We start from the raw sequence: 25656 nt of genomic DNA, 5'->3' as shown, positions 1-25656 counted from the left end.
CCTATGCTTTTGCACTTCCTTTTTCAGTGCTTCGTTCAAAAATGAAGAGAGTAGACGCTAATCAGTCCTTTGGCAACCTTACGTTTTGTGATAATAACTTCCGAATTGTAAAACGAGACTGAATACATCTTTCCAACGACCTGTGTGTGACAATTATGGCTCTGGTTCAAATGGCTCTGTGCACTATGGGACTTAAGATATGAGGTCATCAGTCCCCTAGAAATTAGAACTACTTAAACCTAACTAACCTAAGGACATCACACATATCCATGCCCGAGGCAGGCAGTAACAATTATGAATGCTTCGGTTATTCATTGCTTGCTACTGCAAAGTGGTACACTGTCATAGGGCTTCTGCAAGTCGATAAAAACCATTAATCCAGGTTATGTGCCGATTTCTTGTCAGTCAGCTGTCTAATGGTGCAGATATTATTGCGACAAGAGCTTCTTTCCTGGGAGTCACTCTTCCGTTCTATTTCCTCGGTTTCTCTCTCAGTTCTAGTTTTAAGGACCTTACCAAGAGGTCGCAGTACAGAACTGAGAACTGCGGTGCCTCAATAGTTGGCGCAGTCATCCTTCCTTACGTCTAATTCTCAGAGCTTCTTTGACGTCGCGCTAAGTCCCACTCACTGCCCCGGTCAGGACCCACTTAACTCTTAACGATGTGGGGCGCGAGAGAGAAATTGCGCGACCTACTGCACCAAATATTTACTCGGAAATGTTTACTGGCGAACGCGGATTAATTCTCAGTAGTGCTATAGTGTTACAACCTGTTAAGTAAGGGTCGCCAGCACCGTTTTGGTTTGCCAGACAGGGTTAAACTTTCGCTCCTGCTAAGCCAGTCATTAATTCTCTGTTCTCTGTAGCCCTCTGACTACAATTAGAATGATTCCGTGACGCGACTACTGCACTGAAAAAAGCAGTCCGATAACATTCAGAATACGCAAGCCAACTGGTTGCTACCTACTTCCATAAATAGTTTCCACAAAGACAATACAGGATGATACAAAGCCTGACAACAAAAGCGAAGAACCCAGAACAAAAGGAGAAAATGAAATGAAAGTTTATGTTAATGGTTCAAATGGCTCTGAGCACTATGGGACTTAACTTCTGAGGTCATCAGTTCCTTAAGTTAGTTCGGTTTAAATAGTTCTAAGTTCTAAGGACATCACACACATCCATGCCCGAGGCGAGATTCGAACTTGCGACCATTGCGGTCCCACGGTTCCAGACTGTAGCGCCTAGAACCGCTCGGCCACCCCGCCGGCAAAGTTTATGTTATTTCAGTGTTTTAAAAAAAATTGAGTCAAATTTACAAAGGACTTAGCAGTATGAGCCCACTTATCAGTATGATATGAAGAGCAGCAAGCCGTTGCACTAAGAAATACTTCAACATGTGAACGTGGCGGCATTGCGCGATCGTCTTTAAATAAATGCGGCCCTACGATTCCAAGCGACGCGTCGCACCACACTGCCCCTTCTGACTGAAGTATTTTGGGATTTTCACGTGTCCGGTATTTACAGTTTCCGAAATCAACACACAGCCATTTGTGTGTATTGTTGTTTATTTAATTACGATCCAGGTTTCGGCCATTAATGCCATTTTGAAGTGATTGAATTTATGCAGGATATCAAACTCAAAACTGGGCACAATTAAGTAACATATTCGCTCCCCACGAAATTTCAGATGTAAATTCATCATTTAAAGTTTTTCTTGATAGCAAAGCCTGACACATAAAAATTGGCCTCATCACTCATGACCAGTTTGTTGCACAGGCTTGGGTTGTCGTTCCTCAGTTCCAGTTCCTGGAAAATGCGTAGTCTCTTTGGGAGATGGTCTGCATTCAGTTTTTGAACTATTTGAATTTTGTATGGCTGGTATTGACTTCCCTTGTGCATTACGCGCGGGATTAGCCGAGCAGTCTGGGGCGCTGCAGTCACGGAGTGTGCGGCTGGTTACAGCGGAGGTTCGATTCCTCTCTCGGGCATGGGTGTGTGTGTTTGTCCTTAGGATAATTTTGGTTAACTAGAGTGTAAGCTCAGGGAGTGATGACCTTAGCAGTTGAGTCCCATAAGATTTCACACACATTTCAACATTTCTTTTTTGTGCAACATATAAACTGCGAACCGATGTGTCTGAGCTTCATTGCGGGCAGAATGCCTGGGTCTTAGGCTGAAAGCTTCTTCCGGTCCTGCAACATTCTCTATTGCGCACAGGTGTTTTGCATTTCCACCCCTCTTTTACACCGTATCATCCATTTCGTAAAATTTCTGTACCCACACTTTGATAGCATACGCCTTCGAGCTCGGGCATGATTTGCGATATTCTAACGATCAAGAAATACATGCTACGCAACTGCGGAGCTGTCGTCGTTTTTGTAAAACGCATTCATGGGAACAGCGCGTTGTTCACCTGTCCAACGCCATCTCGACTGAACGTCGATCTGAGAGTCAATGGTAAAGGTTTGTTGTCCATGTACACCACTCCTGTTTTAATTCCTAACGTTAACTTGCTGTTTTCAGGTTTGCCAAATCGCTCTTTTCATTGCCGCATCTGTTACTTGTGGGACCATGTAAAAACATTGCTGTATTCGTTTCCGGTGTCTGACATGGAATCTCTTTGGATTCGAATTGTGGCAGGTTGTGAGGAAATACGCAATATACCTGGAATTAGAGATCCTTGCAGGGCCATAAGCCTTCGATTTGAGTTCTGTATTCAAGCGGGATATGGACATTTTGAACATCTTCTATAATCACAGTTATCTGCAGGAATTGGAAATCAGATACTTCCAGTCCTATATTGTACCAGTCCGTTCAGTAAGTATTGCAACACATTTTTTGCTGAAAGTAGGTTCGTATAATTCGGGATTTCAGTACAGCATCTTATTCCGGACTCTGTAGGCTACAAAACTTTATTTTATTTTTCGACATAATCTCCATCCATTCAATGCGACCGCCTTACGCTACCTTACTGAGGGTGGGGAGGGGAGGGGGTCCTTTGCGCCCTCGTGGAACCATTCTTCTAGTCGACATTAGAGCCAAGACCCTGCTGCCTCAATAACCTCCCCATAACCGGCGTACTGCTTTCCGCGGAGTGCGTCGTCTATTAGTGATCTGAATAAACAAGACCTCTGCGACTGTTAGAGACTTTTATTGGAGAACGCGACCAGTTTCGCAGTTTTAAATTTTCATCTTCAGTTGATTCACCATATAAAGGGATAAAGCAAAGTATCAGAAATTTAGCCAATCCAAGAAAGGGACAAATAAAAGCGATAAAGGTCTATGTCTAATTGTAGTCAAAATATTAAAGGTTCTATTTAAAACGGATAAAGCCATTCTCAATATTTATATCCAGGCATTTAAAACTTCCGCCACACGAATGTGCGAGCTTCTAAGATAAAACATATTGGGGGCTAAGGATATCCCCAACTTCCATTGTAGATAGCCTGGAGAGGGCTTTATTGGGTCAAATAGTTGAAAGTCTTCTGTTACGCGTCGAAGAACACGGCGGGTACACACCTCTCAGCACCCAAGTTTCTGCAAACAACTCGATCCCTCTTCATGACGATTTGCTATCACTGCCCAGAAAACGCCTCAAATCTAGAAGACCAGCATATGAAATGGGAGTCCAAATGCTATCCACAGGATTCGACCAGGACTCAGAGTGGAAACGTGTCAAGCTACAGGAACCCGAAACCACGAAGTTGTAGACAATCCAACTGTTCCAGTTCCGGGCTTCCACCAACCAAGGGAGGTGTGGGTGCAGTTAAACCAGATATCGGACTGAAGAGGGTAGATGCAAATACAACATGCACAAGTGGGGCGTTTCAAGAGACAGTGTGTGTGACTGTGGTGACACCCAAACAATGAGCCACATTGTGAATTAATGTCCAATCAGATGCTTCCCTGGTCTCATTGAGAAGCTCCATCAAGCATCCCACGAGGCACTCCGCTAGATCGAGTCTTTCAACATCCGAGTGTAGTCTGAGCCTTTCTAAAACTTGTGTACTGTATATAATTTCCCATGTTCATTTTTATATATATTTCTTTGTTTTGCTAAATGTGTATTACTGTAATTGATGCATACGATAATAATAATAATAATAATAATAATAAGCACCCAACTTGTGGACGAGTGTCGCAATACTGCCAGCAGAGACGTCCTGTTGAGCAGCGAAGTGTTTGACTGTGATCCGTCGATCACCCAGAATGATTGTGTACACACGTTGCAACACTGCAGGAGACGCAGCTATAGGCGGCCGACCGGCGCTTTGGAGATCGGACAGGTTTGCGCGACTTTATTGCGATGATGACAGACGCGTCGCCCAACGAGCTACCGCGCTTTTGTCCACTGCCAAATCCTCGTAGACATTCTGGAAGCGCTTCTGAATAAATACGATGCTTTTGTTTTTCGCCAAAAGAAACTCAGTGACAGCTCCCTGTTTAGAATGCACCTCCGTTACAGACGCCATTTTGAAGGCTACGTACAGCGCCGCCACCTATCGGAACTTCAAGAAACCAGAAGGCCTGAAGCGGGAATATTGCACGATGCCCCACAATAAATGCCGCACCTTTTTCAACCGAAATTGGCCGAAATGTTCATTACTTATTGAACGCTCCTCGTAATAAACTTTTTTATTGACTACTTATGGGGAACACGTACTAGAAACTACTTCCTCTATTGATGAAGTCTTCTCGGGTTATCAGCCGAGTCAAAAAATAGCTCTAAGCACTATGAGACTTAACATCTGAGGTCATCAGTCCCCTAGACTTAGAACTACTTAAACGTAACTAACCTAAGGACATCACACACATCCATGCTCGAGGCAGGATTCGAACCTGCGACCGTAGCAGCAGCGCGGTTCCGGACTGAAGCGCCTAGAAACGCTCGGCCACAGCTGCCGGCCTGCCGAGTCAAGGCGTCTTTCTGTGGGAACGTTTCGACAAGGTTCCTACTTGTTATCTTCAGTCGAAGTGACAGATTCGTGTCCCGCCAGCACGAAGGTAGCCCCGCCGCGATGCCGACGCAGACTAGGCAGAGGAACCTGCGGCCCAGAGGCTACAAAGAACCGGACAGAACACGAACCCGACACTTGCTCTGAAGCTAGGCCGGCCTGAGTGGCCGAGCGGTTCTAGGCCCTATAGTCTGGAACCGCGCGACCGCTGCGATCGCAGGTCCGAATCGTGCCTCGTTCATGGATGTGTGTGATGTCCTTAGGTTAGTTAGGTTTAAGTAGTTCTAAGTTCTAGGGGACTGATGACCACAGCAGTTAAGTCCCATAGTGCTCAGAGCCATTTGAACCATTTTTTGAATACTGAAGCTAACAAGTAGGAAACTGTTCGAAACTCTGTCGCACAACGACGCCTTGACTCGGCCGAAAACCCGAGAAGATTTCATCATCGAGAAGGTCTAAGTATGCATATACTCCCTCCACTTCTGTATGTTGTCGATTGGCACAATGAGTATGACGTGTGCTGTGCCGTATGTTGTGTAAGGAATGTGGTGCCTCTGGTGTGTCGCAGGGCTGCGCGTGGTGTACGACGTGCGCCAGCCAGTGGGTAACCGCGTGAACAGTGTGCTGGTACGGTGCGCTGAGTGCCGGGTGCCGCGCTACGAGCCGCTGGTGCCGGACGCGTGGTACACGGTCGCCATCACCACCTACATGGCGCAGAACAGGGACACCTTCCGTATGCTGCGAGACAGCGGCGTCAACCGCACTGCCGGTGAGTAGCGCTGCCTGTTACCTAACACGTAACACCTGTTTATTCACCGGGCGGCCTCTCTGTGCACATAGGCGGCTCGAGGCGCGTCAGCTGCGCATGCTTCTGTTTGCACACTAAAATATTCACAGTGTCTGGACACATAGCAGATAACGCTGTCAGAAGGTCGCGGGTAGTTGCCGTATGTGTATCTATGGAATGAGCATAGTCTACTGTGCGAGTCTTCAACATCAAACAGGGCTAGTCATATGATTTTGTGACGGTGCATTTTAGCACTTCTAGAACTTAGGATGTGTGGGACGCAAGAGAGGCAATTCTGACGTTGCAGTTGATAATGGAGCCGCAGGTAGTTACCAAAGTTATGGGTATCTAGTGTGCATGTACTCAACATCAAACGAGATTAGTCATGTGATCTTGGGACGACGCATTTTTACCCTTCTAGCACTTAGCATGTGGGACGCAAGAGAGGCAATTCTGACGTTGCAGTTCACAAAGGAAGCGGGACTAAAGAAAACTCAAGACACGTTCATACGATATGTTGACTGGAAAATGCGACAATGTCAACCGTGCAAGATATTGGAAATTCTGGCGGAAATTGGGGTAAGCTGTCGGGATATGTAAGATGCCTCTTACGAGAGGAAGACATAAATAAATTATTGTCTCTTATTGATGTATTCACGACAAGAAGTGCTGTAGTCCGTAGACGGCCATGAGTCGGCCAGCATTTCCCACGCTGGCTGGCTAGGTGACGAAGCGACCATATGCCGCGGGTAGTGGGGTAGGGCTCGGCGCTGGACCGTAGCAACAAGCGTCAGCCTCGGAAATATACATGACGGGAAGTACCGCCATCTTGGCGCCAAAGTCACCAATTTTGTTTATTTATATTTAGTAATTAAAGTCATTTATGACAACATGAATACTAGGAGGAGCCTCTGGATATTTAAAACCATTTATCATAATTTTGCCTCGTTGAAATTCACACCCGTTTAAACAAATGCATATCTTAGTAAGCATGAACTTGATCGGAAGTCCACGAACTGTGACGAAACTAGTAAGAGATACGGACTGCGCGCCAAAGTCGGCAGTCGGCGTTAAGAGCTCTTCCTGTCTTGCTCGATGGTAGCCATGCTCTCGGTTACGAGTAGCTTTGACATGAGTGTTTCATTGTTGATCTAATAGGAATAAAAGTGATATTACGGCATTCTGAATGTTAATTTCGAGTAAATAGGTACCCCGATAGTTCATCGACAGCAATTTCAGATAATTAGCTTCTACCGACACAGACATCCAATGCGCCAATGAATAATCTGCACGGGACGATATTTACGAGAGCTGCACCGCGCAGAGGTAGGAGGAAATCCAACGACACGACCCACCAAGGCGGATCAAGGAAGGTCCGACATACTCTCGAAAATTCCGGGTGGAAATGCTAACCAGTTATACGGTACGTCACATATACCACCCTCTACGGACTCGCGGCTAAGCTGAGTAATAACAGTATCAGTTTAAAAGCGAGGGGACCTTGAAGAGAGATGGGTAATTTGCAATATGTACAAGAGCCAAGAGCGAATAATAAGAGTGGACGACCAAGAACGAAGTGCTGGGATTAAAAATGTCGTAAGACTGGATGTAGTCTTTCGCCCTTACTGTTCAATCTGTAACTCGAAGAAGCAATGATCGAAATAAAACAAAGATTCAGGAGTGGGATTAAAATTCAAGGTGAGAGGATATCAATCATACGATTCGCTAATGACATTGCTATCCTGAATGAAAGTGGAGAAGAGTAACAGGATCTGGTGAATGGAATGACCATTCTTATGAGTACAGAATGTGGATTGAGATTGAATCGAACAAAGACGAAAGTAATGAGAAGTCGCAGAAATGAGAACAGCGAAAAAATTAACATCAGGGTTAATAGTCACGAAGCACATGAAGTTATGGAATTCTACCGCCTAGGCAGCAAAATAACCAATGACGGACGGAGCAAGGAGGACACCAAAATTACACTAGCATTGGCAAAAAGAGCATTCCCGGTGAAGAGAAGTCCACTAGTATTAGGCATAGACCTCATTTTGAGGAAGAAATTTCAGAGAAGCTTCGTTTGGAGCACAGCATTGTGTGGTAGTGAAACATGGACGGTGTGGAAACCTGAACGGAAGACAATAGAAGCATTTGAGATGTGGAGCTACAGATGAATTTTGGAAGTTAGCTTGACTGATAAGGTAAACAATGAGGAGGTTCTCCGCAGAATCGGAGAGGAAAGGAATTTGTGGGAAAGACTGACGATGAGGAGCGCTAGGATGTTAGGACATCTGTTAAGACATCAGGGAATGACTTTCAAGGCACTAGAGGGAGTAGCAGAGGACAAAAACTGTAGAGGAAGACAGAGATTGGAATACATGCAACAAATAATTGAGGACGTAGGTTGAAAGTACCACTCTGATTTGGCACAGGAGGGGAATTCGTGACGGACCGCATAAAAAAAAAGAAATGAGCACTTAGCGTATTTAGAGTGTTATTACTTCCTTACTACAGACAGATCACCTTCAGAAGTACCGTGAAACTTCGTATGCGCCTTTTACGACACCTTAACAGTTTGATGATAGGGACTGAAGTTGGCTTAAGGATCTGAATAGCAACGAAAAAATGGCTCTGAGCACTATTGGACTTAACATCTGAGGTCATCAGTCCCCTAGACTTAGAACTACTTAAATATAACCAACTTAAAGACATCACACACGTCCATGCCCGTGGCAGGATTCGAACCTGCGACCGTAGCAGCAGCCCTGTTCCGGCCTGAAGCGCCTAGAGCCGTTCGGTCACAGGTGCCGGTCACTGGTTCATATTGCCGAAGCTGTTCTAATTAATTACGTTACAAAGACACTGTACAGGAAACTGTCTCAAGCAGACATATTGAGATACACACAGTGGTTTGACAACTTGCATAAACTGGAGGGAACTGACAGACTGTCATGATTAAATTTTATCCGCATATGAACAAAGCACCAATACAAAGGTTGTTTCACAATTCTTGTTACACTTATAGATGTTATAGAGGGGACTTAGGGGCCCATGTCCGGAAACGTCAACCAACGATACTACAAAAAGTGGCAAACTAATAGGCGCCGGTGCTTGTAAATGTATGTACATACAGGGTGATTAAGTGTTGATGTTACAAACTTTCAAGGATGATGGAGACAAATAAATGGATCACTTTGAGGTCAGCGTCCCTCCACCTCTAAGGAGTGACTGAAAAGTTACGATCGAAAATCATTCTGATATCTCTGACAGTAGAATTCTCAATAGAGGAGGTCTGTTTCACAGCAGCTAAGATGAAAAAGTGTTCAAAGCTCCTAAGGTATGCGTTATAGAGCCCATGTTTACTAGACATTTTTCTCTTGTTTTGGTCCATACTACCACCTCTGAAAGTTGGTTACCCAATAATCTTAGGAACAACAATCCCAGCAAATGTATTCCACCGTCAGAGCCGGCCGTAGTGGCCGAGCGGTCCTAGGCGCTACAGTCTGGAGCTGCGCGACCACTACGGTCGCAGGTTCGAATCCTGCCTCGGACGATGTGTGTGATGCCCTTAGGTAAGTTAGGTTTAAGTTGTTCTAAGTTCTAGGTGACTGCTGACCTCAGAAGTTAAGTCCCATAGTGCTCAGAGCCATTTGAACCATTTTGAACCATCGTCAGATGTATCAAAATGGTTTCGCTTATAAGTTTCGACTCGTTCGTTTGCAGTACAGGGGCTCTTACCTCAAATCTATACATTTATTCGTTCCCATCATCCTTTAACGTTTGCAGGCACTGCTGACTATAACTTTCGCGCTCTGTGGCATCGCCGGTTGACATTTCCGGACATGGGTTCAAAAACGTGAACTACTAAGTCCTCTCTACAACGTCTAGAATTTGTTACAAGAATTGTGAAACATTGGTGCTGTGTTCATATGCAGATAAAATTTATACATGGCAGTCTCATTGATTTCCTCCAATTTGCGCAGTTTCTCAAACCCTTGTGCGTATCTGGGTATGTCTGCATGAGATAGTTTCTTATACAGTGTCATTGTAACGTAATTAATTAGAACAGATTCGGCAATATGAAACAGGGCAATAGAGAACCTAACAAAATATTATTGGCTGTCACGAACAGAGATTCGACATTATGAACAAGTGGAACAGAAAACGTAAAATAATACTGTTGGTTATCACTTCTTATCCCGTAACCAGAAAACCTTAAATACGGTGAAATCCGAGCTATGATACTGTGGCGAAAAAGCACAGTCCCATTGTTCCTCACATCTTTAAACTAACTTCAGTTGCTGGTAACAAATTGTTAAGAGACCTGTAAAACTCGTATATACTCTACCTGTAAAGGTAATCTATCTGTAGTAGCGAAGTAATAACACTCAGAAACGCTAAGCGCTGTACGGACTAAAAATACGCCATCCCAAAATCACGTGATTTGAGATGGACGTGTTGCGGACAGAATTATAGTTGTGGGCATCGGAATGTTCCCTGCATAGATATTTATGGTTGTTACACACACATACCTGGATGGATCGAGACTGTGGAGGGGATGTTTCCTGCAAACAGTCCGTCGCAACGTTTCGCAGTGAATGGGTCTCATTACCACCAGATACTTAGGGCAGGATGTTAGGATCGTGCCACACTTGTGACACAAGCCGCTTGTGACAAACAGGCCGCCCTCGCACGGGATGTGTTTCCCATCGTGAAGCACGCCAAACGTGGTTGGTACCCGCTCAGAAACTAACTGTTACAGCACACGGAACTTGTTCTTCAACGTGGTTTGCGACCGCAAAGCTATCTAGCGGCAGCTGTCGGCTGTGTCTCGCACGAAAACTACTAAAGTTTGCTTATGAAAATGGACGCACGTAAAATAGGCCCCATTAGGTGTGGTAGCGATCGTCGAAGATGAGCAGAGAAAATTGAGAAGACTGTGGGCACGCCGATGGATGGAACAGCAAAATGTTATGCATATTTAAAATTTGGCCTTGGCATTACTTTGGAGTCGTCTGCTCTGGCAAACGCTTTTTAATTTTTCAAATATATGAGAAAGCAGGTCGGCTCGGCAATGTCAATTTTGATAATCGTTACTTTTAACATTCTTCGAACACCGGTACTCTTTCGCTGCGTCAGTTGAAGACACATTTGCACCCTAGTGCACATTCTAGTTTGTCAGTACTATACGCTGTACTGAACTGTGAGGGATTAGCTAGTGTGACGTAGACAGGAATCCTGCAATTCATGGGTCCTCGTTCCCTGGCACGTGCACAAAATCAAATTCACCCCTGAACGGACGGCTCAAACGGCTCTGAGCACTATGGGACTCAACTTCTGAGGTCATTAGTGCCCTAGAACTTAGAACTACTTAAACCTAACTAACCTAAGGACATCACACACATCCATGCCCGAGGCAGGATTCGAACCTGCGACCGTAGCAGTCGCGCGGTTCCTGACTGCGCGCCTAGAACCGCTAGACCACCGCGGCCGGCTCCTGAACGTAAAGCGCTCTTATGCACAGAGGGTAAGCAAAATACGAGAGCTATTCGGAAAGCAAGGTCGGATCAGTCACGAAATGGAAATCACAGTGACAATCTAAAATGTTTTATTTGCAACAATTTCCTGCACCTTCCAGCTACTTTTCTACATTTGTCGTAGCGTTGTACCAACTTTTTAATACTGTTTTCATAGAAGGCTGCCGTCTGTACTTTCTGCCAATTCTTTACGCTGATCTGCAGCTTGTTGTCTATGCCAAAATATGATCTTTATAGACAGCGGTTCATATAAGCAGAGAAGAAAATCAGAGGGAGCCAAGTTCGAGCTGTATGGCGAGGATCAAACATTTCCCATCGAAAACGCTGCAGGAGCATCCTCATTGCCCCTACAGTGTGCGGCCAAAAATCGTCATGAAGGAGAAAGTGCATGACCGTTACGTTGTTTGGGCTGCAAGAAATCAGGTGAAATCTCTCACAGGCCCTCGTACTTGGCTGGAGACGCTATTGTTCTACGTACCTTTGTGTGCTCGCTGCGTGCTCAGAACTGAAAAGAACGACGTGGTGCGATCGATGGACAACACGTTTGTGGAAAGTTTCATCGGATTTTCACTGTGGTTCCCATTTCGCAATCGATCGGACCTTACTTTCTGAATAGTCTTCGTAAAACTGGCCCCGAAAATATTTCACGCATCTTAAGATAGGCAATACAACTTGCATCATCGGCATCTATGCAAACTGGTGCACAAAGTATTTTCAGCGTTAATTCTATTTTATCCACCCTGTACATTGCAGAACATGAATTTCAGCGTTTCACGATATTCAGCGATAAGGAGGCCGATTTAGATATCCAGCGGTCTCCGTAAATAGCTTGAAGCAAATGCTGCGCTGATGCCTTTGAAAAAGACACTGCCAATTTCCCTCTGCGACATCTTCAATTCCGTGTTTGTGTCCTCGCTTCCAATGACCTCGTCGACGAGGAGATGGTGTGTCCCAGTTTTTCTTCATTTCTTTCAGCACAGGATATCCTGTGTTCGGTTCCCAGATGGCGACTCAAAATTTCCAATAATAAGCAGAAATTTCCAGCTAGCTTCGTAAGGCAACTGCGAAGCAGCTCGAACGAAGTAGGCGACAGATACGGGCTGATTCAGAGCTGCTGAAGTAAAATTTCAGAGAGACAAGAGCTGAGCTATTGTATAAATTTGACTCGGGCTGTTTGGATTACCTACCTCGGTTTCATATATACTTTGTCGTTGCTGATCCCAGAAAGTTTGTACCGTCGTTACAGAAGCACACTCCAGGAGGCTAGTACCAGGAGCTGAGTCACACGTTTCCAACCTTGGTTGGCTGGCTGCCTAAGAGGAAGGGACGAAACAGCGAGGTCATCCGTCCCAGCGGATTTGGGAAGGATAGGAAAGGAAATCGACCGTGCCCCTTCAAAGGAACCATCCCGGTATTTTACTGAAGCGATTTAGAGAAATTACGAAATATGTAAATCAGGATGCCCGAACGAGGATCTGAATCGTCGTTGTCATGAATGCGAGTACAGTGCGTTTCCAATCATCACTTAAAATACTATCATAACGCATCTAAGTGAGGTATTTATATAAGAATTTTTAACATCGTGCAGCGCCGTCAGTAAACGTGATATAACACGTCAGCCTCAGTTGCAAATAGACACCAATCTTTACTTAGGTTTCAGCCAAAATAATTTGGCCTTCTTCAGAAGCTATTGCGTTTAGTGTCAATGGCTTCTGAAGAAGGGCAAATTTTTTTGGCTGGAACTTAGGTAAAGATTGGCTTCTATTTGCAACTGAGGCTGACGTGTTATGTGTTTGAGGTATTTATATGATTATGAGGCCAAAACAATGCAGTTTAGTACTCCAGAAGTAAAAGAGTGCAACTGTTCCTGAACTCAGAGTGTGTGAAGTACTGGACACAAACGAGGGGCGTTCAGTAAGTAATGCAACACTTTTTTTTCTCAATGCATGTCGATTTTACTCAGCATTCCAACACACCACATTATTCCGCACTCTTTTGACTACAAAACTCTGTTTTTCAACATCATCCTCGCCTTACGCCACCTTGGGAAGTCCTGTATGTCTGTGTAGTACCGATCTACTCGTCGACGTGGGAGCCAACGTATTGCTGCATCAGTAACCTCTCCATCATCCACGTACTGCTTCCCGCTGAGTGCATCCTTCGTTGGGACAAACAGGTGGACGGTGGAAAGTGCCAGATCTGGGGTGCAGAGTGGATGAGGATTTACAGTCCAATGAAGTTTTGTGAGCTCCTCTCGGATACGCAAACTAGTGTGGGGCCTTGCATTGTCGTGGAGAGGGAGAAGTTCGTTTATATTTTTGTGGTGACGAACACGCTGAAGTGTTTTTCCTCAATTTCCTGAGAGTGGTACAATACACTTCAGAGTTGATCACTGTACCGTGAGGGAAGACAGAAAACACAATAACCCCCACAGAACCCTAGAAGACACCAGTGCTATTCAGCAATGCATTTGAACCGGCAATATTCGCATTTTGAAAAGCAGGAAACGTGTCTTGACTTATTTGAGAAAACAGCGAGGACGCAAAACCTGAATCTACAGTATTTGCAAGATTGTGTCCTGTCATTTCGGATTCCTGAGGCAAGCTGTTGCCGACCGATTGATCGATAATGCTTCCCTGTTCACTAACTGTTTCACTGCCTACACCATTCTTTGCAGCCCGCTCCATTTCCCCATGCACAATTACCAATTTACTACTTTGAACATTAGTTAATTCATTATACGGTGGCGCTAACACACTGCTTTCGTCTTCACTGTCATTTCTCAGTTTACTTTGGAACCTAGTGTTGCGTTTTTCTCACGCCATTATTGTCACAGTATTTCACACGATAACACAGAAAAGCACAATTTGAAGAGCAAATCTACATGCATGCCACAACTGTTTTACTGTACAACAATGAAAGACTGCAACTACAAAGGAGATTCTCTCTACAATTACGTGCTAGCAAAAAACAAAAGCTACACTAATTACAAAAACTACAAGAAAAAATCAGAAGATTCCAGTGAGGTATCCTCGGCTAAGGGTCGACATATGAAACGTCCCCTTAGAAAAATTACTGAATTACTGGACTGATAAACCTCTTACATTATTTGCTTTTCAGACATCTGAGCAAAACTGAACGTACTTAGACATTACTCTCTTTACTTATTCTGATCAACACTAAACTGACACACAATATTTTTAGCGCAACGCAATCTGACTTTCAAAATCCCTACAAAAGAATGGCCCCGTCTAACATTAACCTATACCTTGTACAAATCACTTACCTCAGCAAAAATCTTCATTACGCGAACTTCTGCAATACAGCGAGCACCACTACTGCCAGCTAAATAAAAGATTCAAACTACTGAAGGTACTAACTACTGATAGGCATAGTTAGCAAATGAAAGATTTTGATAGAGAACAAACAATGTATTTACCTCAATAGTGTTCAAAAGTCATAAAGTATATAGCAGTTCATGACATCCAGTCTCACAAATTTCAAAACTCCGCCATCTCTCTCCTCACATCCACCACCACTGCTGGCGGCTCACCTCCAACTGCGCAACGCTACGCGCTGTTAACAGCCAACTGTCCAACACTACAATGGCAGGAAAACAATGCAAACTAGCCACAGACTGCACACAGCACAGACAGTGGTTTCCATATAGAGCGCAATGTGGCGTTGCCAATAGAAAAACCTAAACAGCCTACTTACACAATACACTTCAGAGTTGATCATTGTACCGTGAGGGAAGACGGAAAACACAATAACCCCCTCAGAACCCTAGAAGACTGTCGCCGGTTGAACTTCTCTTCGGAGGAGAAACGGTGTGGCGCCACTCCATGGATTCCCGCTTTGTTTCCGGTTCGGAGTGATGAACCCATGTTTCATCGCCTGCGACGATGTTCGACAGAAAACTTTTACATCCGCATAGATGGTCCTCCGTTGCTCTCTATATTCTTGTGTTGTCCGCCCCGATAGCTGAGTGGTCAGCATGACGGATTGCCGTCCTACGGGTCCGAGTTCGATTCCCGGCTCGGTCGGGGATTTTCTCCGCTCAGGGACTGCGTGTTGTGCTGTCTTCATCATCATTTCATCCCCATCCGGTGCGCAGGTCACCCAATGTGGCGTCGAGTGTAGTAAGACCTGCACCAAGGCGGCCGGACCTGCCGCACCAGGGGCCTCCCCGCCAATGAAACCAGACGCTCATTTCCTTTTCCATAATCTTGTGTTAAGCGGCGACGAACCGCGAACCTTCGAGTACTCCACTTGGTGGACGAGCGTATCAGCACTACCTACAGAGATGTTGAATTGAGTACCGATGTGTCTGACTGTGATCTGTCTATCACCTTGAAAAAGAGTGTCAGCACGTTCCAGCATTGCAGGAGTCGCTGCTGTGTGCGGCAGGCTGGCACGCGGGAGATCGGATAGGTTTGTGCGACCTTGTTTTGATAGCGGCAGACGCAAGTGCCTCATTGTGCTTTTGTTCACTGACAGATCTCTGTAGACATTCTGCAAGTGCCTGAGAATATCTGCAATGCGTTGGTTTCCTGCCAAAAGAAACTCAGTGACAGCTCTCTGCTTGGAACGCGCCTCCGTTACAGACGCCATTTTGAAGGCTACGTAAGCGCCGCCACCTATCGGAACTTGATGAAACTATAGGGGATGAAGTGGGGTATTCCTCGATGTATCACAATAAATTCTGCATTTTTTCACCCGAAATAGGCCGAGAAAAAAAGTGTTGCATTTCTTGTTGAACGCTCGTCGTATTAACTGTATTGTTCTTCCTGGAGAAGGGGAAAAAAGTATATGTGGTTCCGAAATGTTCTTTCAGGAGCCGACTTCCTTTGTTAGAGTTATACACTGTCTGAGTAATTTATTTATAATCTAGATCTGTTGCTCCTTTTAAGCCGCAGCGAATAAAACATTACCTATCTTTATAGAATGGACTGTATAGGCAGACAGAATCCCATATTATATTGTAACATTCTAGTCTGTTACTCAGGAACGCCGATAAAATTACGAAAAATTTGAATGTTACTGTTTATTGTAATCAAAATACAGGGTGAGTAGCAAGTTTTCCCTGACTGGAAAGTTTATTTCAAAAGAACTGTGCCAAGCAGGTGCGGGCTGTAGCAAATGGTAGCTTAACTTACTGGATTTTTATCTCTATACACTTCTACAACTGACGTTGCTCCTACGTTACAAGAATTTCAACCATGGATAGTGTTTCAACATGATGCTGCACCGACACAGCGGCGGTTGTTGGATGAAACCTTTCTGGACAGATGGGTCGGTAGAGATGATCCAAAATTTATAGCTAGCACATTCAGCAGAGATAACAGTTCTTGACTTTTTGTGGGGTTACGATTAGGATAAGATTTTTAGTCTTACGACAAGAATATGGAACAAACGTTGTTGGCAAAGACATGGAGAGAAATTCAGTATCGCCTAGGCATCCTACTGGCAATAAACGGAGCACATCTGAAAAGTATCCATAAGAAAATTTACGAGGTAAACTGCCACTAGCAACAAACCGCATAGCTGTATCTAGCACAGTTCCTCAGTAATGGCTCTGAGCAGTATGGTACTTAACATCTGAGGCCATCAGTCCCTCCTCAGTAATAAACTTGTGTAGTTAGGGAAATAATGTATGCTCGCTCTGTGTTAGTTCAGTAAAGTGAGACAGTTCTTATATTGGCAGCTATAAAATCCGGATTTTTTCGGTGTTAATAATTTACGATTCCAGTGCACAAGAGGTACTGTAAGAGGTCCATAATTAAAGAATTTGTTGCTAGCGCACTCGAGCAGATGTAATTTCGATGTATTGCTCACGCGCTGCCTGCGATATGTAAGCTAGAAGAGAATCTGAGACCAAAGAGCAGTATTGACTGCAGTAGGAACTTGTGTAGCAGTAGGAGTAAGTTGTTGCTAGCGAGCTGTCGTGTCTGGTGTATCGTGTTAGCTGGGCCGGTCGTGTGCAGCGATGGCGGAGCCTGAGCGTTGTAGGATAAGGTAAAAGCAGCCTCGCGCATATGTAGTATTGTTACATCAAGTCCCATGTAAATGTTTTAAAAAATCTGTTAATAATAATCTTTCTCATGAAAAGTAACTTTTGACATTTATCTCAATTTAAAGAATTCACTAAATTCTCCAATTCTTGGCCATCCCGATTATTGAAAAGAAAACTCATTTCTTTCCTTTTATATAAGACAAATCTATCGGCCAGCATTGCACTTAGCTGCGCCAGGAAAATTTCCTATAGGAGCAGATATATACGCGTTATCCGGCGATCTAATTAAGGTAAGATTTTTCAGTTTATTCGGAATGATGTATCAGGGCCATGGCGCAGCATTGCTGACGTCCAAAATTTACCAGGTTAAATTGACTGTCAATTATTGAAAGGCTATAAGTGAGTCGCAATTTTTTTATTGAGAGATTAGTCACATTTTATTATTGATACGTTACGCAATTTTCCTGTTGGTAGGTTATACTGAAAGTGAATGACATAATTATACTTTTTTACTGTTGAGAGGTTTAGGAATTTTTGTGTTTTGAGGTTACTCTAAATGAGAATATTTTCATATGATTTTATTTTGTTGGGAAGTTACACTAGGTGTTTTGTGGGGAGATTACAGTACAGTCATTTCCACAAGAAAGTGTACACTGTTATCTGTATGAAATAAAAGACACCGTTATAAATTTATGTTTACTTAAAAATACATGTTATTACCAATTTCACAATCACCTAATAGTTAATCCAATCGCCGCCATTATGGATTATAGCTTGGCACCTTTTTGGCATGCTTTTCACGAGATATTTTGCTTATTCTCTTGGTAACTGTCTCCATATCGTCCTGATTTTATATGACAGCTGTTTCAAAGTACATCTTCATTTTCCTTTAAGCTTCACCTTAATATACGACCAAACATTTGCGATCGGATTTGCATCCGGAGAAATTGCAGGCCAATCCATCGTGAACACCCCGTCGTCTTGTTTCCACGCTGTACAGAGACGGCTGCGATGTTTCGGATCATTAACCTCTTGGAGCACCCAGTTTGCCTTGTTAGAACAAAGTAGCTTCTCACACGGATCTCAGAAGGCATTTTTGATAAATATTGAACATTTTGAGCTTTTAATTGGCTGTAAATAAGTGGAAATAGCCAAAACTGCAACCGATAAAACAAGAGATTCAACTCTCTCACTGTTTATCTACACAATGTGCAAATTCGCATCGAGTATAAACTCGAGACCAATCGCTGCGGGCATTAGAAAGTTACATTTAACAATAGCGCGTATACTGTCTTGAAATACGTGAACGGACTCCAAATTTTGTTGGGAATACCTCCCCCGTTCCACTTGTAGATAGTTACTTTCCTTTTATTATTCACATGCAATATTCCTCAGCGTTCTAGGTCACAAAGACACCTTCCTATTAAACATTTCGATTTACTGAATTACTTTAACATGATGTTATGGGGGTAAATCGTAAAAAGGCGAATAACATCACAATGCGCTCCTTACCACCGCACTGAGCAATGAGACGTGAATTTCTGTTGCAGGTCGCCTTGACACGGACGTGTTCATCGACTACATGAAGAAGAACAACCCCATCACGCATGGGATTGATGGGCGCACCGTGGTCCTCTACTGACATCACACACGAGGTTGCGGTCAACAGACCACACGGGACCTGTTGCCGGATTCGTGCTAGTGAAGGCGACTGCTAGTGCCATGATGCGCAAGAACAAATGACAACCGAGAGACTTTGTTTAATGCTTCACTTTACTTCCTAAGTACCTACGCAATGATAACAGATATTTATTTTATATCGTTTGTTTCATGAACGATAATTGTAATTCTGGTTACGCAGGTAAAAGGTTCGATGGATCGCAGTCGTAAGTGTGATACACTTTATGGTTTGTAATTTTGTTGATATGAGAAATATATTTTGGGGTTGCGTTTGGTTTTCCTCTAGACCTACGGAAACACACAAGGAAATCCGGCTGGCCTCACAGCCAGGGTTCTCTTGGTGAAAGAAAGAAAACAATCTGTGACCGACAGCGCAGTGGCGACACTGCATTCCAGCGTGACGCGCCTCCCTAGAGAAATCACTATCCTGCACCAGTGTGCTGGTGCTCGACGCGGAGGTAGCCATTTCGATTTCTGGCGGTGCAAGGAATTTCCATCGCCATCATGCGGCCTGCAAAGAAAGGATAAGCGGTAGCGTTATGTATTCGAGCACCAGATTTTGGGCCAGGGTCCTGCATTAAATTCCAGAGCTCTCCGCAGGTTCGAAGTGGGGGGTCTGTGACACTGTTGACGGTGGTACGTCCATTGAATAGGGATGTTAAACCCAGCGGTCTCTTTGGTGCTACTCGACAAGGCTATGTGCTTACCATCGCACAACACAAATGCACACATCATACCCAGTCACCTACACTCAGCACGTACACATAAGACACAAGTCTCATACACCGCATGGAAAGGGACCATTTTGCGCGGAAGGAGGAGAAACATTTCCCGATTAGCCGGCTGAATCTACCACTCGATGTCTTCCAGCCAACAGTGCTGAATAACTGTTTATTTTTTTATCACAATGTAGTCGCTTCTGAAAGATCTACGTCAAAACAAGGCTCCCGGAGTAAACGATATTCCGTCAGAACTACTAATAGCCTTGGGAGAGCCAGCATTGGTGAAACTCGTCCATCTGCTGTGCAGGGTGTACGAGACACACGGAATACCCTCAAATTCCATGAGGAATGTAGTAATTCCAATTCCAAAGAACGCAGTTGCTGACAGGTGTGAAAATTACCGAACTGTTAGTTTAATAAGTCGTGGCTGCAAAATACTAACGAATTCGTTATAGAAGAATGGAAAAACTGGTGGAAGCAGATGTCGGGGAAGATCAGTTGGGATTCTGGAGAAATGTAGGAACACGCGAGGCAATACTGTCCCTACGACTTACCTTAGAGGACAGGTTAAGGAAAGGCAAACCTACATTTTTAGCGTTTGTAGACTAAGTGAAAGCTTTTGACAATGTTAACTGCAATACTCTGAAGGTAACAGGGGTAAAATAGAGGGAGCGAAAGCTTATTTACAATTTTTACAGAAACCAGACGGCAGTTACAATAGTCGAGGGGCATGAAAGGGAAGCAATGGTCGCGGAGGGAGTGAGTTGAGCTTACATCACCGCTGTTGTTGAATTTGTACGTTGAGCAAGCAGTAAAGGAAACCATACAAAAATCTGGGGCAGGAATTACAGTGCAGGGAGAATAAATAAAAGCTCTGAGGTTTGTTGACGACTTAGTACTTCTGTCAGAGACAGAAAAGGACTTGGAAGAACAACAGAAGGGAATGGACAGTGTCTTGAAAGGAGGATATAACGTAAACATCCACAAAAGCAAAACAAGCATAAGGGGGGAATGTAGTCGAATTAAATCAGATGATGCAAAGGGACTCAGATTAGGAAACGCGACACTTAAAGATGAGTTTTGCTAATTAGCAAAATAACTGATGATGGCCGAAGTAGAGAGGACGTAAAATGTAGACTGGCAATGGCAAGAAAAGCGTTTTTGAAGAAGAAAAATCTGTTAAGATCGATTATAGATTTAAGTCTTAGGAAATCTTTTTCTGAAGGTTTTTGTCCGGCGTGAAGTCATGTACAAGAAGTGAAACATGGATGATAAACAGGTTAGATAAAAAGAGAATAGAAGCTTTAGAAATGTGGTGCTACAGAAGAACGCTGAAGATTTGATAAGTTGAACACGTAACTAATGAGGAAGTACTTAACAGAACTGGGGACGCAAGAAATTTGTGGCACAATGACCAAAAGAAGGGATCGGTTGATAGGACACATTCTGAGACGTCAAAGAAATTAGTATTGGAGGGAAGTGTGAGGCGTAGAAATCGTAGAGGAAGACCAAGAGATGAAAACAGTAAGCAGATTCAGAAGGATGTAGCTACTGTAGTTATTTGGAGACGAAGACGCTCGCACAGGATAGAGTAGAATGGAGAGATGCATCAAACCAGTCTTCGGACTGGAAACCCCTACAACAACAGTTGCTTTGTTTCCTGACGATGGACAAAAAATTTCTTGCCAGAATTCTACCGGCAACAAGAGAATAGGTAAGCGTGTAAATACAGTTCCTGATCGTTGTCTGAACATTAAGGTACAAAATTCTAAATCCCTCTGAAGGGTGACATGGAGTGATGACTCGTGGAACTGTTGATGACTATCTGTCATAAAGAGCAGTTAATCTCGACAACCCCTTTGGTTTTCAATGTTACAATTCACTCAAACAGAAAGCTGTCAGTAGCGATTAAAAAAAGAGTACTGGTCGCACAAATCTGCAAGAAACGGCAGCAAAATTTGTGCTGGGAGCCGCTTTCCTATATCTTTCACCTCTGTTTGCAGCTGAGTTCCAGAAGATGTTCTGAATCCAGGCATAATAGTCTACAGGGAAGAAAAAGAACTCCATGGCACCTGACTGGATTTTGAAAACACTGATGATACGAAACTCAACTTCCACCTTCACTCATGATATTCTATAAGACATGAAAGATACTAAGCAGGTCGGTTTGGCATTCTTCAGTTTCCCGACACCTTTCGACAAGTATTGCACCGATTCTTGCTAAATAATATACTTTCGAAAGGCTGTAAATATTGCATTACCTGCGTTGGTTACAATGTTTTTACTCACTTCACTAAGCTTTTTGAAGGTTACTCATTGTCAAATGGAAGACCTCTTATAGTATAACTATTCTTAGTGGACAGCACGTTCGATTTCTCGCAGCATCATGCGAGCGGATCTAGAAGTTACGGAGTGTTTTAATACATAAGAATTCTTATGAAGATAGTTTGTACAGCTGATTTCAACTGCAAGCAGTTGAAAGCTGATGACAGTGTAACGGCCAAAACGTGTAGTGAATGAAAAATGAAATAAAATAAAAGCTTAGGCTGACACAGACGTTGTAATCTTAACATTCAGTTTAGCAGCCACAGTTAATGCAAGAGAGTTTGTAAAGAGGCTCAAGATAGCTTTTGGAGTAGACTGACAGCTGCTTGTTAGAATGCTGCACATACTCTGTACGGAGAGCTATACGAAAATACAAAACCAGAATCATGTGTGATCCGTTACTGTTCTTGGCATATATTGATTTATCATGTATTATCAATTACAGCATCACGGTTTTGACAAATGACGCGGTTATCTGTGAGGAAGTGTCATTAGATATTAACCATACCCAGCCAAGCAGTGACAGAAGACTGGCATGACGCGAAGACTGGCAAATGACTCTCTAGTGCGTTTCACGAGATGTAAAAGTGTAGTAATATTTCACTAAGAATTATATGAATCTGAACTGGACAGATCGTGTTATTAAATCCGCAGAACCGTTAAGTAGGCAAAGCTGTAGGTAAAACAAGCGGCATACCTCGGTTCATTGGTGAGGCACTACGAACCTGCAGTTCATCTAGAAAATAGATTATTGGTGTGGCCCCACTATTCACGTATGTGGAATTCATACCAGGTAACAGACGACAGTAAGCATACGCGATGAAAGGGATTGCAAATTGTCACAGCCTTGACTAGTAAAATGTCTTCAGCATTGAAGAAGTGGCATTTTATATCCAGCCTTTTCTTATGACTCCTGTAAGGAGCGTGACAAGATTTAAAAAAATAACAGATGACACAGTGAATTATAAGATTTTTTTCTGTACATGCTACTAAGGAATGTATGGGAGTGGGAACGGGGATACTTAATATAAGCAGCACTCCGTCTTCAGGCCACGAATGGCCTACCGGGACCATCCGACCGCCGTGTCATCCTCAATGGAGAATGCGGATAGGAGGGGTGTGGGGTCAGCATATCGCTCTCCCGGTCGTTATGATGGTATTCTTGACCGAAGCCGCTACTATTCGGCCGAGTAGCTCCTCAATTGGCATCAAGAGGCTGAGTGCACTCCGAAAAATGGCAACAGCGCATGGCGGACCGAATGGTCACCCATCCAAGTGCCAACCACGCCCGACAGCGCTGAACTTCGGTGATCTCACGGGAACTCGTATATCCACTGCGGCAAGGCCGTTGCCTTGCTTAATATAACGTCAAGAAAAAATATACTTAGCCTTACGTTTTATATTATTTTGCAAAATATGATAACGGTACAAAACGTAACTCCCGCCACACCCCTCAGGGTCGCATTTAGACATAGAAAGTATGTATACAGATGCGTCAGCTCCAGGCGTTCTTTACTTTCTTTTCAGTCTCATCTGCAACACAGAACGTAGCAAAAATCACCAGCACCCTATAAAACATCCACACAAGGCATTTAACCTTCCTCGTCATATTTTTTTAATTTACATGAGATGCTCAAGGGAGTCACCATGCAACGTTACAAAGCTTTGGTGATATTTCTGGCTCTCGTATTTGATTCGTAGCTGCCTTGGTTACGACATCTAAGGGACCCGAAGGCAATGTCTCCGAGGACACGGAATACATTTTCAAATCTTAACCACCACTCGTGGACGGGAGACAGGTCGTATCTGCTCCAGTTTGATAGGTTTCTTGTGTCATCGCACCCAGATTTCGGCTACGCCGTGTACAGCTCAGCAAGATTCACTCCTCAAGGTGACTGATGTTACGAGCTACGTAGTTATCAGGCTAGTCACAAGAGCCTACAGTACAATGATGGGTGTGGACCAGCCTCTGCGCCAACACTTACCATCCGACGGCAGCTTCTTATAGTCCAACAGGCTGAAGAAGTCCTCCCTGTTCCAGAATCCATGCCGTACAATTTCGTTGCTCGACCTGTTAGTCCACGAGCAACTAGGCTGTTTGGATCCACGTAAAGTTTGACCTAGAACTACAGGATGAATCGAAAAGGACTTTACAACTTTGGAAGGATATAAAAATTTATTGAGATAACTTGCAGAATAGTTACTTGGCAGCCGGCCCGTGTAGCAGAGCGGTTCTAGGCGCTACAGTCTGGAACCGCGTGACCGCTACGGTGGCAGGTTCGAATCCTGCCTCGGGCATGGATGAGTGTGACGTCCTTAGGTTAGTTGGGTTCAAGTAGTTTCAAGTTGTAGGGGACTGATGACCTCAGAAGTTAAGTCCCATAGTGCTCAGAGCCATTTGAACCATTTTTTGGTACTTGTGCCATTTTGTAGCAAACAAATCTAGTTTCACATAAAAGTGTCAAGTGTCATTTTGGTTTAATGTGACCACCATCTGTGATGCGGCAAACATCCCCCCGGTATCAATTTCTTCCCACACTCGTTGCAGAAAATCTGGCGTAACTTGTAGAATAGCAGCATAGATTCGATTTTTCAGGTATGCTAAATTGTTTGGTAGGGGAGGAACTTACACACAGTCTTTAATGAAACCCCAGAAAACGAAATCCAGTGGTGTTAAGTCTGAAGAGCGAGGTGGCCATGCGATTCACCCTTCACGGCCAATCGACCGATCTGGGAAGTGATTATCGAGGAAACCTCGAACTTCCATGGGGAAATGAGCTGACAAAACGTCTTGCTGGAAGTAAAGCATCACATCTCGCTCATCTTCATCAATATGTGGAAAGGTTTTCAAGCATATCCAGAGACATCTATTGTATAGAATCATCATCAGCACGTGCGCGACCTGGTGATTTATCATGTCGCAGTGAACAACTCGTCTCAACAAAGTTCTTGTGCCAAGTGTAAACTGTAGGCCTCCTTGGAGGTTCCTTAGCATATTCGGTGAGAAATTCACGCCGAACATTTGTTGCAGAGTTCGTTTCATGAACCCAGAGCACGCGTGAATCACCACACCACTGAAAATAGCCATTTTGACTTTGCACTACGCTGGCGCTCCTGGTGGTGGAATAGGGTACTGATGCACTCCAAGAATCAAACTTGTGATTGTTTGCTGCACAATCATACACCTATCGATTCTGTAAGTTATCTCAAAAAAGTTCTAGATTATTTCAAGGTTGTAAAGTACTTTTTGACTCACTCTGCACTTTTTGGGAAGAATTTCCTACCCACATACAGGGCTCGAACTGACTATAATATTTTATAAGCGAGGGCCGCAGCTATACAGCAGTATTGGTAAATTGGTGTAAACAGAGGGACACGTTTCGCTCTTGTGTGGTTTCCCCTGATTGTGAGCTCAAGATCCACATACTAAATGGATTATCTATGTTTGGTGCAAAATTACACTCGATATTGAGAACAATGTAGCAGATGAGAAGCATACAGCCTGAGATGTTGAGCTAGTCTTCATCGTCTCATCAAGAGCCAATCAATCTAAGAAAAAAAAGGGCTGTGGAAGGAAGCGTTATTCTGGCAAGTTTCTAGTGAATACCTTCTTATCACTTGTCTTCGCACTGGGC

At 43.9% G+C, this 25656-nt stretch overlaps 2 protein-coding genes across 2 annotated transcripts in view; one reads left to right on the top strand and one right to left on the bottom strand.

The window, feature by feature from the left end:
- Positions 1-19177, top strand: part of LOC126335183 (apyrase-like) — a 68091-nt gene extending 48914 nt beyond the window's left edge. The window contains exons 8-9 of the mRNA XM_049998177.1: positions 5523-5723; positions 18845-19177. Coding sequence (XP_049854134.1) covers positions 5523-5723; positions 18845-18936 — 293 coding nt within the window. The 3' untranslated portion in view covers positions 18937-19177. The remainder of the gene's footprint in view (positions 1-5522; positions 5724-18844) is intronic.
- The window catches only part of LOC126335184 (protein 5NUC-like), a 346258-nt gene that overhangs the window by 301088 nt on the left and 19514 nt on the right, over positions 1-25656 (bottom strand). The window lies entirely within an intron of this gene.

Source organism: Schistocerca gregaria, chromosome 2 (assembly GCF_023897955.1).
Source record: "Schistocerca gregaria isolate iqSchGreg1 chromosome 2, iqSchGreg1.2, whole genome shotgun sequence".
Lineage (NCBI taxonomy): Eukaryota > Metazoa > Arthropoda > Insecta > Orthoptera > Acrididae > Schistocerca > Schistocerca gregaria.
The sequence above is the reverse complement of the archived record's forward strand: the minus strand, read 5'-3'. Positions and strand labels throughout refer to the sequence as shown.